This window comes from Arachis hypogaea, chromosome 15 (genome assembly GCF_003086295.3).
Source record: "Arachis hypogaea cultivar Tifrunner chromosome 15, arahy.Tifrunner.gnm2.J5K5, whole genome shotgun sequence".
Lineage (NCBI taxonomy): Eukaryota > Viridiplantae > Streptophyta > Magnoliopsida > Fabales > Fabaceae > Arachis > Arachis hypogaea.
The window spans coordinates 129,422,181-129,439,772 of NC_092050.1; the positions used below are offsets into that span (position 1 = coordinate 129,422,181).

At 37.6% G+C, this 17,592-nt stretch overlaps 1 protein-coding gene and 1 non-coding gene across 2 annotated transcripts; both read right to left on the minus strand.

Annotated features, from left to right (window-relative positions):
- Nucleotides 1-4,570: 4,570 nt before the first annotated feature.
- Nucleotides 4,571-4,677, minus strand: LOC112753271 (small nucleolar RNA R71). The gene has a single exon (XR_003177664.1). It is a non-coding gene; the product is annotated as a small nucleolar RNA R71 (small nucleolar RNA).
- A 7,182-nt stretch (nucleotides 4,678-11,859) lies between these two features.
- LOC112748882 (uncharacterized) lies at nucleotides 11,860-17,292 on the minus strand. The gene is made up of 8 exons (XM_029292965.1): nucleotides 17,016-17,292; nucleotides 16,702-16,747; nucleotides 15,857-16,601; nucleotides 14,806-15,747; nucleotides 14,284-14,418; nucleotides 14,041-14,241; nucleotides 13,350-13,676; nucleotides 11,860-11,931 (listed from the first exon to the last, which is right to left on the minus strand). The coding sequence occupies exons 1-8, from the start codon at nucleotides 17,290-17,292 to the stop codon at nucleotides 11,860-11,862; spliced, it is 2,745 nt and encodes a 914-aa protein (XP_029148798.1).
- Between the last annotated feature and the right edge of the window lie 300 nt (nucleotides 17,293-17,592).

Below are 17,592 nucleotides of genomic sequence, written 5' to 3' on the forward strand. Positions count from 1 at the left end.
TTAAATGCTGGTATTGCTTCTGTGGTTGAATCTTATTTCAAGAATATCTTTTCCTTCACTTGTCATTAGAACCCTGAACCTCTGTTTACTGATTTTGAACCTAAGGTTATAGCTCACATGAACCGTAGGCTTCAAAGACCAGTGACTATAGAGGAAGTGAAATGTGCAATATTTAGCATTCATCCTCAAAGTGCTCCAGGAGATGATGGTATGACAGCAAAATTTTTTGAAAGCTTTTGGAACATACTCAGTGGTAACGTGTTTCGAGTAGTTAAGAGCTTCTTTCCAGGGGGTATAATTTTGAAGGGTTTTAGCCACACTCAGATCTGTCTTATTCCTAAGATTTCTGATGCTAAAGATATGACTCAGGTAAGACCAATAAGCCTATCCTTAGTCTTTTACAAGATTATCTCTAAAGTATTTGTACATAGACTTCAGGGTATGATGAATAGACTAATTAGTCCTATGCAGAGTGCTTTTATTAAAGGTAGATTAATCTCTGATAATATCCTAATTGCTCACGAGTGTTTGCATATACTTGTAGAACAAAGAAAGGGGACTCGAAAATGAAATGGCGCTAAAATTAGATATGAGTGAGGCATATGACAGCGTGGAATGGCACTTTCTTTGGTTTATATTGGAGAAGTTTGGTTTTGACTCCCAGTGGATCATGTGGATTCGAGAATTAGTGACAACTGTTTCTTATTCTGTTATTGTGGAAGGACAACCCTATGGTTTCTTCAAACCAAATAGAGGTATTCGAAAAAGAGATCCTCTATCTCCCCATATTTTTCTTTTCTATACAGAAGGTCTCTCCTTCTTGCTACACAAGGCAGAATAAAACAGACTAATTCAGGGCCTTCAGCTACATAGGTGATGTCCCAAGGTCAACCACCTTCTCTTTGCTGATGATTTCATCTTATTCTGTAAGGCTAATCCTGAAGCATGTTCAAATATCCTGTATTTATTGAATTCTTATGAAAGCATTAGTGGCCAGAGGGTAAATCTTAATAAATCTACTGTATTCTTTAGCCACAACACTCCCTCCATTACTCGTACACTACTGGCTAACTATATGAATATTAATCATATTGGGGCTCAGGATAAATATCTTGGTTTGCCTTCTACAGTCTCTAAATCGAAAAAGGCTTCTTTTAGTATGATCAAAGAGAAGGTTCGGAAAAGAATCCAAGGGTGGAAGCGCAATCTTCTATCATCAGGTGGTAGACACGTATTGCTTAAGGCAGTGGGAGAAGCTATTCCTATTTATACATTGTCTTGCTTCAAGTTGCCTGATGGTTTAATTTCAGAAATTCACTCTCTACTTTCTCAATTCTGGTGGGGACAAAAAGGTTCTGAAAGGCGGATGGCTTGGATTAGCTAGGACACTATGACTCGCCCACGAAGAGAAGGAGGCCTTGGATTTAAAGATCTCAGAATCCAAAATCTGGCACTTTTAGGCAAACAGTTTTGGCGACTCGTAACACAGCCTACTTCCCTATAGAGGTAAATACTTTAGCAATGGCAATGCTATAACGGCATAAATTGGAGTCTTACCTTCTTGGGGATGGAGGAGCATACTGGAAGGCCGAAAGATTGTTGAAAAAGGTCTTAATTGGACTGTGGGTACTGGAGAGAATATCCGAACCTTTGAGGATCCTTGGCTGCCTCCTCCGTATCCTTTAATGATTTCTGACATGCCAAATAGACAGGCTATTTCTGAGTTGGTTCCAAGAGTTAAAGATCTGATTATTGAAGATAGGAATTGGAATCAGAATCTCATTCAAGAATTATTTCTCCAAGACGTTGCAAACAGGATTTTGCCAGTTAAAATTCAGCAGAGTAGGGACAAATTGCAATGGGATTTGAACAAATCCAAGCAATATGATACAGCTTCAGGTTACAGAATTGGGTATTTATTTTACCATCTGCCTCTGGAGCTTTGCCCTAATTATATGCATTGGAAAAAGCCGTGGTTGATCTATTGAAGTTGAACTTTCCTCACAAAATTAAGCTATTTATCTGGAAAGCTCTCCATGGCCGGTGATGGGTGAGCATCTTTCCTGTCTTTTCCTAGTGAATTTGCATTCAATTTGTTGAGTTTAATCAAGAATTAATTATCTTTTAGCCACTATGGATGCTACTTTGATCCTTGTGCAATTCTGTTTATTTTAGGTAGCATTCGGATGGATTTGATGGAGTTTCCGCGGAAAAAGAGAAGAACGCGAATGATGCTGTCAATCCTGACCTCTCTGCACTCAAACCTGAATAACTCGAACTAAAAAAGTCCAATTGACGTGATTCTAGTAACGTTGAAAAGGTAACTTCCAGAGCTTTCCAACGATGTATAATAGTCCATACTTCTTTTCCATTAATTCTTCCAAGGCTGCGCCTAACTTGAGATTTCTCAAGTTAGGCGTGGACTATTAAGGAATCAAGTGGTCCCCAACTCTCCAAGAAGCAAGCACGCAATCTCCTATTAATTCTGATTTAAACTTTATTTTACTTAAAAATAGGAAAAGATATTATTTAGTTTTAGGAAATATATATTTTACATTAATTAGGATTGGATAAAAAAAGGGAAAAGATACAATCAGGATCTCTTCTCTTCTACCTCATTCTGCACTTTACAGTTTACCTGAATCCTTATTTTCTCTCTGAACCATGAGCAACTAAACATCCATTGTTAAGGTTAGGAGCTCTGTCTATTGTATGGATTGATACTATTATTTTTTTATTTTAATTCATGTACTGATTTATAATTCCAGAATTGTTTTCGTTCTTTATTTTATGAATTTGGGTAGAACGGAAGTATGACCTTGTTCTAATTGAGTTCTTGTATAACTTGAAAAAGCTCTTTACTTGAACAACAGCTTGAAAACATATTCTCCTAAATCTCTAATTATCTGGACTTAATGGGATACGTGACATATAATCCTTTTATATTTGGGTAATTAGGATTTTTGTGGCATACAAACTAGAATTGAACTTCACCCTCTAATTGGAATTAAGTGACCAAGGAATTGGCGGTTGATGAATTTTAGAGGAGACTAAAAAGGTCTAAGGAATTAGGGTTTAGTCACATATAGTTTGCCATGAATTAAATCTTGCATGATTAAAATAGTTAGTAAGAAAAGTGAATCCGAAAAATAGATAACTCTGATGCCTTAACTATTTCTCCATATATTATTCACAACTTGTTTACTGCTTGCTTTATTAATTTTTGAATTACTGTTTAATTCTTTTGAATACCAAACACTCTTTTCTATTTGTCTAACTAAGTAAATTAATCAACCATTGTTGCTTAGTCCATCAATCATCGTGGGATCGACCCTCATTCACTTGAGGTACTACTTGGTACGACCCGGTGCACTTGTCGGTTAGTTTGTGGGTTATAAATTCCGCACCAAGTTTTTGGCGCCGTTGCCGGAGATTGACTGTGATTGACAACTACTCGTTGTTTGATTGCTTAGATTAGATAATTTTTCTTTTAATTAGTTTCTTTTAACATTATTAATTTTTATTTTCCATTTCGTTTTGTTCCTTTAATTTTTCTCTTTTTCTTTTCGTTAGCTTTCCCCCCTCCCCTATTTCTTTCTTTTTCTTTTATTTTATTGTGTAGTTTTAATATATATATATATATATATATATATATATATATATAATAAAAAAAGAGACTTCGTTCTTTTCCTATTATTTATTCCTCTTTTAATATTTCATTTTTTTATAGGCGCATTTGCTTTAGTTTTAATTATATTTGTCCCTAATTTTCGAATATTGCAATATTTATTTTTTTTTTAATTTCTGAAATTAAGTTTGATGTTACCTAATCAATTCTATTTTAATTTTTCTATTTAATTTTTCTTTTTTTTATTTTGAATTTTTAGCTTAAATTTAGTTATAATTTTCGAAAAATTCCTAGAGTTAATTGTTTAGTGTTGTTATTTTATTTCTTTACACAGGTTACCTCACTGGGAATTCTCTATACTCTGACATAGAGAGTTCCATCTTTTCTTGTCTTCTGTCTGTTTATGAGCAGGAACAAGGACAAGAAACCTCTGTTAGACTTTGATCCTAAACCTGAAAGGACTTTTAGGCGGCGTTTACAACAAGCAAGACTGTACAAGGCTACAGGGTCCAATATGGATCATAATAATGCTGTTAATGCCAATGTGGCAAATCTAGTTGGGAATGAGCAGCCTAGAAGAGTGCTTGGCTCTTACACTGCGCCTAATGCAAATCTTTATGGAAAAAGCATTGTGGTGACTCCCATAGCTACAAACAATTTTGAACTGAAGCCTCAACTTGTCACTCTTGTGCAAAAAATTGCCAGTATCATGGACTTCCTCAGGAAGACCCGATTCAATTTATTTCTGATTTTCTGCAGATTTGTGATACTGTAAAGACCAATGGAGTAAATCCTGAGGTATACAGACTCATGCTCTTCCCGTTTGTTGTGAGGGATAGAGCAAAGCTGTGGTTAGATTCTCAACCCAAGGAGAGTCTAGATACTTGGGACAAGATTGTCACCGGCTTTCTGACTAAATTTTTCCCACCTCAAAAGCTGACTAAGCTAAGAGTGGAGGTTCAGACTTTCAGATAGAAAAAGGGTGAGACCCTTTATGAAGCTTGGGAGAGATTCAAGCTATTTACTGGGCAGTGCCCTCCAGACATATTCTCTAGATGGACTCAGCTGGATATATTTTATGAGGGCTTATGTGAAATGTCCAAGATGCACTTAGATAATTCTGCAGGTAGTTCTTTGCACATGAAGAAGACACCAGAGGAGATTATTGAGCTTATTGAGTTGGTTGCTAACAACCAATACTTATATTCCTCCAACAGGAATCATTTGCACTCTGAGACCTCTCAGAAGAGAGGCGTGTTGGAAGTGGAAGCTGTTAATGCTCTTCTTGCTTAGAACAAGCTTATGTCTCAGCAAATAAATCTACTTACTCAACAATTGAGTGGAATGCAAGTTTCAGCTGTCAACACCCAAAATCCACATCAAGAGGTCCCTTATGACATGACAGGTAATTTTATACAAAATAAAAATTATAATTATGCTCAATCTTCTTCTTAATAGGTCAATTACATGGGGAGTGCTCCTAGAAATCCCAATAATGATCCCTATTCTAAGACCTACAATCAAGGGTGGAGAAATCACCCAAATTCTGGGTGGAAAGAGCAACCTCAGAGGCCACAAAATTTTAATAATAATTCTCAGGGTAGTTTTCAACAGAATAATTTTAATAATCACCAGTTTCAGTCATCTCAGCAAAGAACTTCTCAGCCCCAGCAGAATAATGATTTGGAAGCAATATTGGCAAGTTTTAGACAGGAAACTAGAGCATCAATCAAGAACTTGGAGATTCAGATGGGTCAATTAGCCACAAAAGTTAATGAAATTGATCAGAGGACCACTAATAGCCTTCCTGGTAACACAATTCCAAATCCAAGAGAGGACTGCAAGGCTATCACCTTGATAAGTGGACATGTGGCAAGTACGGAAGCACAAGTTAATGAGGAGCCTGTTGAAAAAGAACCTCCAGAGGAGAAGAAGGAAGAAGTAGAGCACGTCCCTCCAAAGCGTGCGGATAACCCATTCCCAGACTCTCTTGACACTTATCCTACGTTGCCAAAAGCTCCTGAGTACAAGCCTAAAATGCCATATCCTCAGAGACTTCAAAAGGAGACCAAGGACAAGCAGTTTTCAAAGTTCTTGGAAGTCTTCAAAAAGTTGCAAATCAATATTCCTTTTGCTGAGGTTTTAGAGCAAATGCCTTTCTATGTCAAGTTCATGAAAGAGCTGTTGTCAAAGAAGAAGCCTTTAAGGGGAGATGAGGCAGTGGTCCTAACTAAGGAATGTAGTGCCATAATTCAGAATAACTTGCCAAGGAAGATGCCAGATCCAGGGAGCTTTCAAATTCTATGCACTATTGGGAGCACAACCTTTGAGAAAGCATTATGTGATCTGGGAGCAAGCATCAATTTAATGCCCTTGTCTGTGATGAAGAAGCTGCAAATCTAAGAGGCACAACCCACAAGGATAGCATTACAGATGGCAGACAAATCTATAAAGCCTACATACGGATTAATGGAGAATATCTTGGTCAAAGTGGATAAGTTCTTCCTCCCAGCAGATTTTGTGATTCTTGACACAAGGGAGGATGAGAATGCCTCTATAATTCTGGGAAGGCCATTCCTAGCCACTGGAAGAGCTCTGATTGATGTGGAAGAAGGTGAATTAGTGCTTAGAGTGCATAATGAGCAACTAGTCTTTCATGTCTTCAAGGATATACATTCAGCAGGTGAAAAAGAGAGGTGCATGCAGACTGAGCTTATTGATCCAAACCTTAAAGAACCCCCTGATGATGCTAGCAGAAATTGCAGTTCAAGCCTCCTTTGGTGACAACCAATAAAATTCCTCCTGACATCAAACCTAAGTTTGGTATCGGAAACGCATCATCCACCAAGGCGGAGGTTCCCAAAAAGAAGAAAGTACCCAGGGGATGGAGAAACAAAAAGATTTTCACTGAAAACTTCTCCCCAGGAATGAAGGTGGTGTTGACTAGCAATCCAATATTCACTTATATAATAAACAGAATCCTCTCTCTGGAGCATATTGAGCTATTTTATGGGGACACAGGGAGAAGATTCACAGTGAGGGGAGAAGAGTTAAGCCCCTATGATCCTCCTCCTTAGAGGAGCTGACTGTCAAGCTAGTGACGGTAAAGAAGTGCTTGTCGGGAGGCAACCCAATAATTTCGTATCCTTAGTTATTTTTTCGTTGCATTGATTTTATTATTTATTTTATTGTTATTGAGTTTTTACTGTTTTTCCTTTATTTTACGTGTATTTGATCATGCAGAATTTTTAGAACAAGAACCAGACACTTAGAAAAATTTTGGAACACTCTGGAGAAGGTTGGGTCTGCCAGTTCCACGCTGATTTTCCAAGTTCAGCGTGGCATATGCGTGCAAATTCGAAGGGAGCCTCTGCCAAGTCCATGCTGAACTTGAAAAATCCCAAGTTCAGCATGGCATACGACGTTAAGTGGGTAAAAATGCTTGAAGACCCACGCTGAACTTGAAAAGTCCCAAGTTCAGCGTGAAGAACGACGTAAAAAGGGAACGCATACGCGAAAAGTGGCGCTGAACTTACCCACTCCAAATTCAGCGTGGGAACCATGAAGTAAAGAAGAAATTACCACTGCCAAAGGGACGCTGAACTTGGCCCCGACATTCGTGGATATTTATAATAATAAAAAAAATAGCAGGGTCCACGCTGAACTCGGGATGCACCAAGTTCGGCGTGAAGAGGAAGAGTGCATACGAAGGCTGCGGCACTGAACTTGCTTCCTTTCAAGTTCAGCGTGGATCACGTTACTTTGGCCTACAATCAAGCAAATTCCTACGGTATATCCCACCAAATCACCACAATACCTGAACCAAATCAATTCCATTCCTTCCCCACACCTTAACTGATTCTCTTTCCTAAATTTCTTGAGCCCAAATACCTTCCACCACTTCTTTTCCTTCCCAATATAAACTAACCCCGTGATCAAAGCCCTCCCCCAAACCTGTGATCAAAGCCCCCCCCCCCTTCCCCCTTATATTTATATATTTTCTATATTTATATATCTACGTCCCCCCTCCCCCCTCCCCGCCCCCACCCAATTTATAATTATATATTTATACACATATATTTATATATTTTTATATTTCTATATTTATATATATATGTCCTCCAATACTATATATATATATATAAATTAAAAAATAAATAATTCTATATATATATAAATAAAATATATAAAAAAATCACAAACTATAAAAAAATAAAAATCAAATAAAATAAAATAAATTAATATTTTAATTATTTTAATCTCTCTTGTCTTTTTATCATTTTATTCTTCTTTTTTAGTAATAATTATTTTTACTCATTTGTATGTCTTTTTATGTCTTTCCCGGTTTTCAGATTTTCTTTGCTTAAGGACAAGCATCCTTTTAAGTTTGGTGTTGTCGCTTCGCTTGTGGCTTTTCTTTTTATTCTAATAGCACCAAAGGGAGATGAATCATCTTTACGGAGGAGTACAGTTTGAAGAATGAAACGGCCACTAGGATAACTGAGGTGGTTGAGTTCCTTTCATTCTATATTTTCTCCCGTTCTTATTATGTTATATTCCTGTTTTTTTTTCTGTTTATTCTGCTATTGCATGATCAGTTCTTATTTCAATTCCTAGGTTCTAGTTAATTTACCGTTTATTTTGTTATTTGATTTTTATTCTGAAAGTGTGTCTCATGTATTGCTTACTGAGCTTGAATCAAAAGAAAAAAAATATAATGCATGAGAAAGTGAGTTTATATTTAAGATTAGTCTTATTTACTTAAATGTGGTGGTGTTATTCGTGGTTCTGAATGAATGATATGAACAGTGCATATTTGAAATTGAATCAAAGGATTTTGATGTACGAGGAACAAGAATTTAGAGAACTATTATGAATTCTCTGAAGTAAACAAAAATTTAATCCTTGAAGCAAAAGAAACAGCAAAAGAAAAATAAAAGCAAGGTCTAAGGCTCTGAGCATCAATGACTAGGGAGGTCAGACATGATTAAAAACTCAAAGAGTTGTTTTCCTAGTCATATGCTTGTGGTGTTCTTGTATCAAGTAATCCTTGAGACAGAACATTTAGAGTCGAGATCAATTGTATTCAGCAGAGTATGCCAAAGGCTTTGAGCACCACTGTCTAGGAGTAGCTGAAAGAAAAATCAGAACTTCAAGAGAGTTCCCCAGTTAAGTGCTTGTGGTGTTTCTGTGTCAAGTAAAGTTTGAGACAAAACATTTAAAGTCACGACTAGAATCAAGGGGCAAAGCACCAAAGAAAAGAGAGTTAAAGTAAATTTTGCTGTATTCAAGGATTAAACTGGAGAATAAAGCTCAGAGAATTCATAATATTATCTGAATTCTAATTCTGAATGACAGTGACATTCCTCTAATTCAACGGAGAGTGAGATGCCAAAACTGTTCAGAGTTACAATGAATAAACCACATTTTAAGAATAGACTTGAGCATAATTGAACTCTCACTTCTCATGCAAATTCACATCTTAATCATGTACTAATTTTGGTTGCTCGAGGACAAGCAACAATTCAAGTTTGGTGTTGTGATGCGTGAGCATCTTTCTTGTCTTTTTCTAGTGAATTTGCATTCAATTTATTGAGTTTAATCAAGAATTAATTATCTTTTAGCCACTATGGAAGCTACTTTGAGTCGTGTGCAATTCTGTTTATTTTAGGTAGCATTCAGATGGATTTGATGGAGTTTCTGCTGAAAAATAGAAGAATGTGAATGATGCTGTCAACCCTGACCTCTCTACACTCAAACCTGAATAAATCGAGCTACAGAAGTCCAATTGACGTGATTCTAGTGGCGTTGGAAAGCTAACTTTCAAAGATTTCCGACAATATATAATAGTCCATACTTCTTCTCCATCAATTCTTCCAAGGCTGCGCGTAACTTGAGATTTCTCAAGTTAGGCGTGGACTATTAAGGAATCTAGTGTCCCCAACTCTCCAAGAAGCAAGCACGCAATCTCATATTAATTCTGATTTAAACTTTATTTATTTAAAAATAGAAAAAGATATTATTTAGTTTTAAGAAATATATATTTTATATTAATTAGGATTAGATAAAAAAGGAAAAAGATACAATCAGGATCTCTTCTCTTCTACCTCATTCCGTACTTTACAGTTTACCTAAATCCTTATTTTCTCTCTGAACCATGAGCAGCTAAACCTCCACTGTTAAGGTTAGGAGCTCTGTCTATTGTATGGATTGATACTATTATTTTTCTATTTTAATTCATGTACTGATTTATAATTCAAGAATTATTTTCGTTCTTTATTTTATTAATTTGGGTGAAACGGAAGTATGACCCTTGTTCTAATTGAGTTCTTGTATAACTTGGAAAAGCTCTTTACTTGAACAATAGCTTGAAAATATATTCTCCTAAATCTCTAATTATTTGGACTTAATGGGATACGTGACATATAATCCTTTTATATTTGGATAATTAGGATTTTTGTGGCATATAAACTAGAATTGAACTTCACCCTCTAATTGGAATCAAGTGACCAAGGAATTGGCGGTTGATGAATTTTAGAGGAGACTAAAAAGGTCTAAGGAATTAGGGTTTAGTCACATATAGTTTGCCATGAATTAAATCTTGCATGATTAAAATAGTTAGTAAGAAAAGTCAATCCAAAAAATAGATAACTCTTATGCCTTAACTGTTTCTCCATATATTATTCACAACTTGTTTACTGCTTGCTTTATTAATTTTTGAATTACTGTTTAATACTTTTGAATACCAAACACTCTTTTCTATTTGTCTAACTAAGTAAATTAATCAACCATTATTGCTTAGTCCATCAATCCTCGTGGGATCGACCCTCATTCACTTGAGGTACAACTTGGTACGACCGAGTGCACTTGTCGATTAGTTTGTGGGTTATAAATTCTGCACCAGCCGACTTCTGGTGCTTGCTCAGATTCATCACCGCATCCCATCTATATCACCAATATGTCCCTGCTGTCATGAAGCAACAGAAACAGCCATTCATTGTTTGATCGATTGCTCTAGAATTAAAGATGTATGGTCTCAAAGTTATCTTCGTGACTGTCTTCTCCCTCAGAGTCCTAACAACTTTTGGACATGGTGGACTGCATCAACAGAGATGCTTAACCCGTTGAAGAATGCTGACCGTAATCCTCAATTGCTTGCCATCATTTGCTGGAACTGCTGCAAAAGCTCGCAACCAGTTGATTTTTTAAGGTTCTACTTTAATGCCGTCTGCCATTCTAGCAAGCTCTGTCAAGTTGTTCCGTGAAATCCAAAGAACTCCCAGTTTAGGTCGTCTTCGCCATGAGGCAAACTCTTAATTTTATTCAATTTGATTTATCATTCTTTCTTCTTTAAGATTTTTCTTCGTTTTTCGACCACGCACCGTTGGATGAGTACCTTCAGTGTAGTGTTTTTAGAAAATTCTCAGCTTTTATTATGCTATCCTACTTTTGGACATCTTTGTATTTCATTTTTCAATAATTAATGAAATATAACCTACTATCTTTAGAAAAAAAAAAACACTACCAATACAAAATCCAAAATATATTTCCTTTCCTGATATCTTAGTGTTATTTTTTTTATTTTTTGCTAAAAGTAATATGAAATTAGTTTTCTACCGTGGATTATTATATCATCCACGCATATATCATCGTTATAGATTTTTTTTTTGACAGGATCGTTATAGAATTTTTAATAGAGCTGACAGTAGAATAATAATGTAACAATTTTAAAATATTAGAGACTTAAATATAATATTTAAAATATTAGAAATAATTTTAAAATTTAGTTCAAACATTAAAAACAAAAATGATATTTTATTCTTTTTTCATTCATATTTAAACGATATCATATTGAAAAGGATTCTTTTTTTAAAAAAACAGAGTAAAACTTTGACCTAGTTTGGTTTTTAAAAATCAACCAGATCACTGATTTTCATAAACTTTGAAGGTTCAAATCGGTTCTCACATGTTCTGATATAAGGTCAATTCTGCTAATAATTCAATCCGATTTAGTGGACGGATGACTAGTTCTTCAGTTTGGTGGGAGAAAGGTGGTCTAATTTTTACAATTAAAGTTTAAATTTTGTATATTTTAATTTAGAAATGGTCCTTAAATGAGTGAAACACTAATCATTGACCAAAATATGGGTTAGAGATGGTAAAAATTTTTTAGGTACAAAAATTACCATAAGGACCGTTCCAAATGAGGATCCAATTGCGGGAAATTTTTTTCACGGAGATAGAGACGGGGCAAAATTCACCTGAGGCAGGCGCGGGAATTCCCACCCCGTCCTCATTAATTCCTAAAATTCATAAATTTACTTAATTGTCCTTAATAGTTTATTTCTCATATATATTTTTTAGTCATTTCACATGCCATATATATAGAAAGAAAAACTCTAAATTCCTAATCCTTATTTGCATAACTCTTCTTCAATTCAGAGATCCCTAATATCGTCCATAATCCATCCAATCTCTCTGCAACTACCCTGTTGCCACTATCCTTTTTCACCGCACCGTCACTCCTCACTACGTCGTCAACCATCACCGCGTCGTTCTCTCTGTTCATCATTCTTTCTCCTCTTCAAGGTTACGTCTGTAACTCCACCGTCGTGTCCATTCTCTTCTCTGTTGTCGCGTCCCCCACCTCGTCCATTGCTCTGTGCTCTGCCTCACCATCATGTCCCCTATCTTATCAGTTTAAAATAAATTATTGTTTGTCGTTTAGTCTTTTTGTATAAAATCTTGTTGTTTTGTATAGGACAAATATTTGCATCTCTACTCCTATAAAAATTAATAACCAGTCAGAATTATCGGAGAGATGAAGAATAGAGACCCCGTAGAAAATGGGATTCGCAAAAAATGGAGATGGGACAATATTTTCCCACAGCAGGATCGAGAGTGGGGACAGAGACCAAATTTGAAGGCGAAAACAGAAAACAGCGAGACATCCCCCACCTTCACCCTGCTCTATTGCCATCCCTAACATGAGTAATACAAGGATGTGGGAATTAGCAAAACACCCTTCCATTTTGTACTTTCAAACAAAAAAAGGATTTAATACAATTCAGTTTCTTAAAATTGTATTTTTTAAATTTAAAAAAATTTACAATTCTCTCTTCCATATTTTATACTTGCAAAATACTCCCACATCAAGTAAAATATCAAATTTTGTAACTTTATTGTGCTTGACATTATAGTCTCCAATATATATTTTTTTGTGTTTAAACATGGAAAGAAACAAAGCAAACACTATCCTATATCCGAGCGAATAATTTGCTGGAGATCAGCACAAGGCTCAGACCAAATAACATTATTAGAGTTACTCTTGGCACCATATCTAGCCATCCAATCCGCAGCTCTATTTGCTTCTCGGGACACCCACTCAACGTGAACAAGCCAAGGACGAGATAAAAGCTCCTAAATCTTGTGAACCAAATCTGTTACTTCAGATGAATACCCACTTGTAAGCTCATGCATGATGGTCAGAATGTCAAGGCAATCCGTTTCACATATAATATCCCTCAAACCGCAACCCAAACTAAAACCAGCTCCCTCCAAGCAGCAAATAATTCACATCTGATGATAGACCAGGGGGAATGCTTCCAGAGCAGCCCGAGACCCAATCTCCCTTAGAATCTCTAATAATACACCCAAATCCCGCTAAATTTGAATCTTGATACAAGCTTGCATCACAATTAACTTTAAAACTGTTGCATACCGGTGGTTCCCAACACAAGCAATTTTGGAGAGACATAAAGGCATTGTTTCGATTCCTGTAAATCTGTAAGTCCTTGGCGATAATTCTGGCCAAGGCAACAACCTTGTGGTCTGTCCAAGGGTTGTCAGTATTGAATATGTCATTGCACCTATGTTTCCATACCCACCAAAGTCCTACACCAAAAGATGCCTCATTGTTAGCCAAGGCCTTCCGAAACCACTCTTCAAGAGCAGTACTCCAACATATGCCAAATTGCCTTTGATCGATCACAGTCTCTAAGGCAATGCTCCATAGTAACCTGCGCCTTGTTACATCTCTTACACATATCTGAAGAAACTAAATGCCGCTTGAATCGAAAGGTCTCAGTTGGTAGAGCATCATGTAAGCCAAGCCACATAGTAAATTTGAACTTCTCCGGAATGTTTGTATTCCACAACTAGTTCCAGTTACTATTGGCATTCCAATTTAATGTTTTCTCTAATAACCATCTATAACCCTCCCTTGCACTATACTTTTTTGTTGCTGCATGCCACCTTTCCTACTGTGGCTCCAACTCAGTCGAACTAGGATATCTCAGACCACAAATAAACTGCTTAATCTCATGCGGAATAGGCGTGGTAAAACTATCAACCTCCCAAGACACCCCTTTCCACAAGTCAGCCACTATAAAATCTGATTCAGAAATATGTACATAAGGAACAAGGTTGCAAAGCTTACCAAAAGGAGTCCACTCATCATACCAAACTGATTTGTGGATATCCCCAATATTCCAATGAAGCCCTTCCTTGAGATGCTCATAGGCACTAACAATGTTCTTCCAGGTAGCCGATGAAGAATTTCTATTGTTTTCGTTCATACCAAATTGATTCCTGAGATATTTATGCTTCAGAACCTGCACCCACAACTTCTCACTATTATTTAGACAATCGCATACCAAATTTCCTAGAAGCTCCATGTTAGCACAAGTAGTATCCCTAATACCCAATCCTCCTGCCCTTTTAGGAGTTATGGCGACCTCCCACCTGACCAGAGGCAGCCCTTTGCTGGTCGCTTGGCCTTTCCACAAGAACTGTCTCATCAAGGAATCAATTTTATTACATGCATACTTTGGGAGAAGAGAAATTTGCATTTCATAAACCGGGATAGAGGCCATAACCAATTTAACAAGACAAACCCTCCCTGCCATATTTAGTAGGCATCCTTTCCAACTGGAGAGCTTCCTCGAAAATCTTTCAATAACCTCCTGAGCCATCTTCCTGGAAGCTCTAGCATGACCAATGTTAATTCTCAGGTATTTACCCAAATTATTGCAGAACCGGATGTTAGAAACCCTTGAGAGAACCTCTTTTCTCCTCTCCGACACCCTCTTGGAACACTAGGCCTTTGACTTATGAAGATTTACTTTCAAACCTGACGCTCTAGAAAACAAATCCAGGCAATGTATAACCTCTATTACTTGAGCTTTCGATGCCTTACAGAAAAACAAAAGATCATCTGCAAACATCAAATGAGAGAGTCGTGGTCCGTTCCTAGAAACCGCTACCGGGTTCCACAAACCTTGGGAAACTCTATGAAAGATAAAGCAGGCAAGCATTTCCATACAAAGTACAAATAGATAAGGAGACATGGGATCTCCTTGCCTCAACCCTCTCTTTGGATTGAAATTTTGGAGCCTGTTTCTATTCCATAAAACTGACAACGAAGAGGAAGTCACACAATTCAATATAAGATTAATGGTAGCCTTTGGAAACCCAAACCGGACCAAAGAAGCTTCCAAAAACCGCCAGTCTACCCTGTCATAAGCTTTTTCTAAATCAATCTTGAACGCCATGGTCCCTTTTCGAGACTTAGTGTTCCTCATGAAGTGCATAATCTCCTGAGCAATGATAATATTCTCTGTGGTTCCTCTTCCTAGAATGAACCCTCCTTGCAAAGGACCAATGATCTCCGACAAGAAAGGTCTGAACCTGTTAACTAGAACTTTTGTGACAATTTTATAAATTACATTACATAAGCTAATAGACCGAAACTCCCGTAAGGAAGAGGGAACTTCCACTTTAGGAATTAGAACAACGAGAGTATCGAAAATAGCAGCATTCATTGGCTCACCCTCAAAGGCTCGCTTGACCAGTCCACACACATCATTGCTAAGAGAGTCCCAAAACTCTTTGTAGAAAATTGCTTGAAATCCATCTAGCCCTGGGGCTTTAAACGAACTCATGGTCATCACAGCTCTTTTAACCTCTTCAGACGTCACTGGTTCCAGTAGCTTTTGACAAGCCTCAGTACTAAGAGACGGGCAAGGAAAATGCCCCATGGCATCCAGGTCGATATCCTCCCTTGTAGAAAAGAGTTTTTGAAAGAAAGAATTTGCCGCCATTTTGTAGAGTCGAAGTCTCTGTGGCCCAAGACCCATCCTCCAAAAAAAACCCATGAATTTTGTTCCTCTTTCGCCTGATAACCGTCTGCAGATGAAAAAATTTTGTATTTCTGTCTCCACATCTCACCCATTGTTCTCTAGATTTTTGATACCACAACAGCTCTTCTTGAAGAAGGACATCATTCAGTTCTTGATGCAAAACTTGCTCTTTGATCCTAGGCTGCTGATCCTCCTGACTCTCCAGAGTAATCTGAACGTCATTCAAAAGCCTCTCCAGCTCCATTTTCTTAACAAAAATATTGCCAAAAACCTTTTTATTGAAGCTAGTTGCATCTTTTTGAACCTCCAACAAACATTTGACCACATCCGGAGCTCTTTTATTCCAAGCTGTATGAACAACATTCTTAAAAAGAGGATGAGTCATCCATGCAGCCTGGAATCTAAACGGATGATGGCCCTTGGTAGCCCTCTCTGCTATCTTGCACCTAGTGAACAACGGGCAATGATCAGAGTGAAGGCGCGCTAGCACCTCAGTATAAGCCTCCAGAAACATCAGTCGCCAGTCCTGGTTGATGACTGCTCTATCAAGCTTCTTAGCCACCTGCACCCCACCTTTCACCTTCCTGTACCAAGTGAATCTTCTCCCAATAGCCCCCATATCAAATAGCCCACAATTCTCCAATGTTTCTGCAAATTGTTCTGCTCTGGCAAGTCTAAACTGCCCCCCTCTAACTTCACTCTGCAACAGCACATCATTAAAGTCCCCTAACACAATCCAAGGTCCGTGGATCATATTGGCAATCCTTGTCAAGTCACCCCATAGTTCTTTACGCCGATGTATATATGGATTAGCATACACTACACTACAGTAACTAGAAGTATTGCCCATAGTGATTTCAAAACTGATACATTGATCAATTACATCCAATACTCTCACAGAAATATTTGAATTAGAACATAGAACCCAGATACCCCCCACTATGACCATTAGCTTCAACAATACCAACACCCTGGTAACCTAGATTATTCCAAAAAGATTTCATCCTCTCGAAAGGAATATGGGTTTCAAACAGAACGAAAAAAGTAGGGTGAAATTTATTCACTAACTCTTTACTATGAACTCAGGCCAATTTATTATAGGCCCCTCTAATATTCCAAAATAGAAAGTTTAAATCTAAATAATCCATAAAACAATTGTACTGTAAAAAGGATCAACCTCAACCGAAGTCCCTAACGAGATGATGAAGATCCACCATCATATCCCCCTGAGACTTGCTTGTCCTTACCTGGTTGTTGCCCGGTTTGCCTGTGTCCCTCCACTGACAACCCTTCCAATTTGCTGATTTGCTGCTTGTTAGTGTCGCCAAGGCAGTTCGGAGTCGACGGCGAATTCTGCAAAGAAGAAGGGCGCAACCTCTTGTGTCCATTTTTTAAAATGGTAGTGAAAGTCGGCACCGCAACGGAGACAGCTTTGCCCTTCACCCCTTGCTGTTTGGAAGACGCCGTGCGTGTTTGAGATCCGCCAACCAACCCGGTCTTCACCCCTGATTCGGCTCCTCTCATACGTAGCCCAAAGTCACGGTTCTGGTCCAATTTCTGATTTGAGTGCACCGGCACTTTGTCTTTAGAGGTTTGTTAGGCTTTGTTTGATTGGCTCAATTTTTCTCTCCTTTTACCGCTGACTTTGGTCCAGCCAGCCTCATTTCCCAAATGCTAGGACCCCACTTCCTTCCCATGCAACGTATCACCCAATTCCTCCCCAATTTCTGCAACTATCACTGAATCTTCGAGTTTGCATCCAAATTCAAAAATTTTTTCCTTTGAGACTTCTTGTGGCTGCACCACCTGGGCCGTCATCTCGGT

What these genes read in the sequence shown, in the direction of transcription:
- LOC112748882 (XM_029292965.1), bottom strand. Translation starts at nt 17,292, where the DNA reads ATGAGAGGAGCCGAATCAGGGGTGAAGACCGGGTTGGTTGGCGGATCT. An exon ending in AAAAATCTAGAGAACAATGG is followed by an intron (nt 15,748 to 15,856) that starts GTGAGATGTGGA and finishes CTTGGGCCACAG; the next exon opens with AGACTTCGACTCTACAAAAT. An exon ending in TGGAGCTTCTAGGAAATTTG is followed by an intron (nt 14,242 to 14,283) that starts GTATGCGATTGT and finishes TTGTGGGTGCAG; the next exon opens with GTTCTGAAGCATAAATATCT.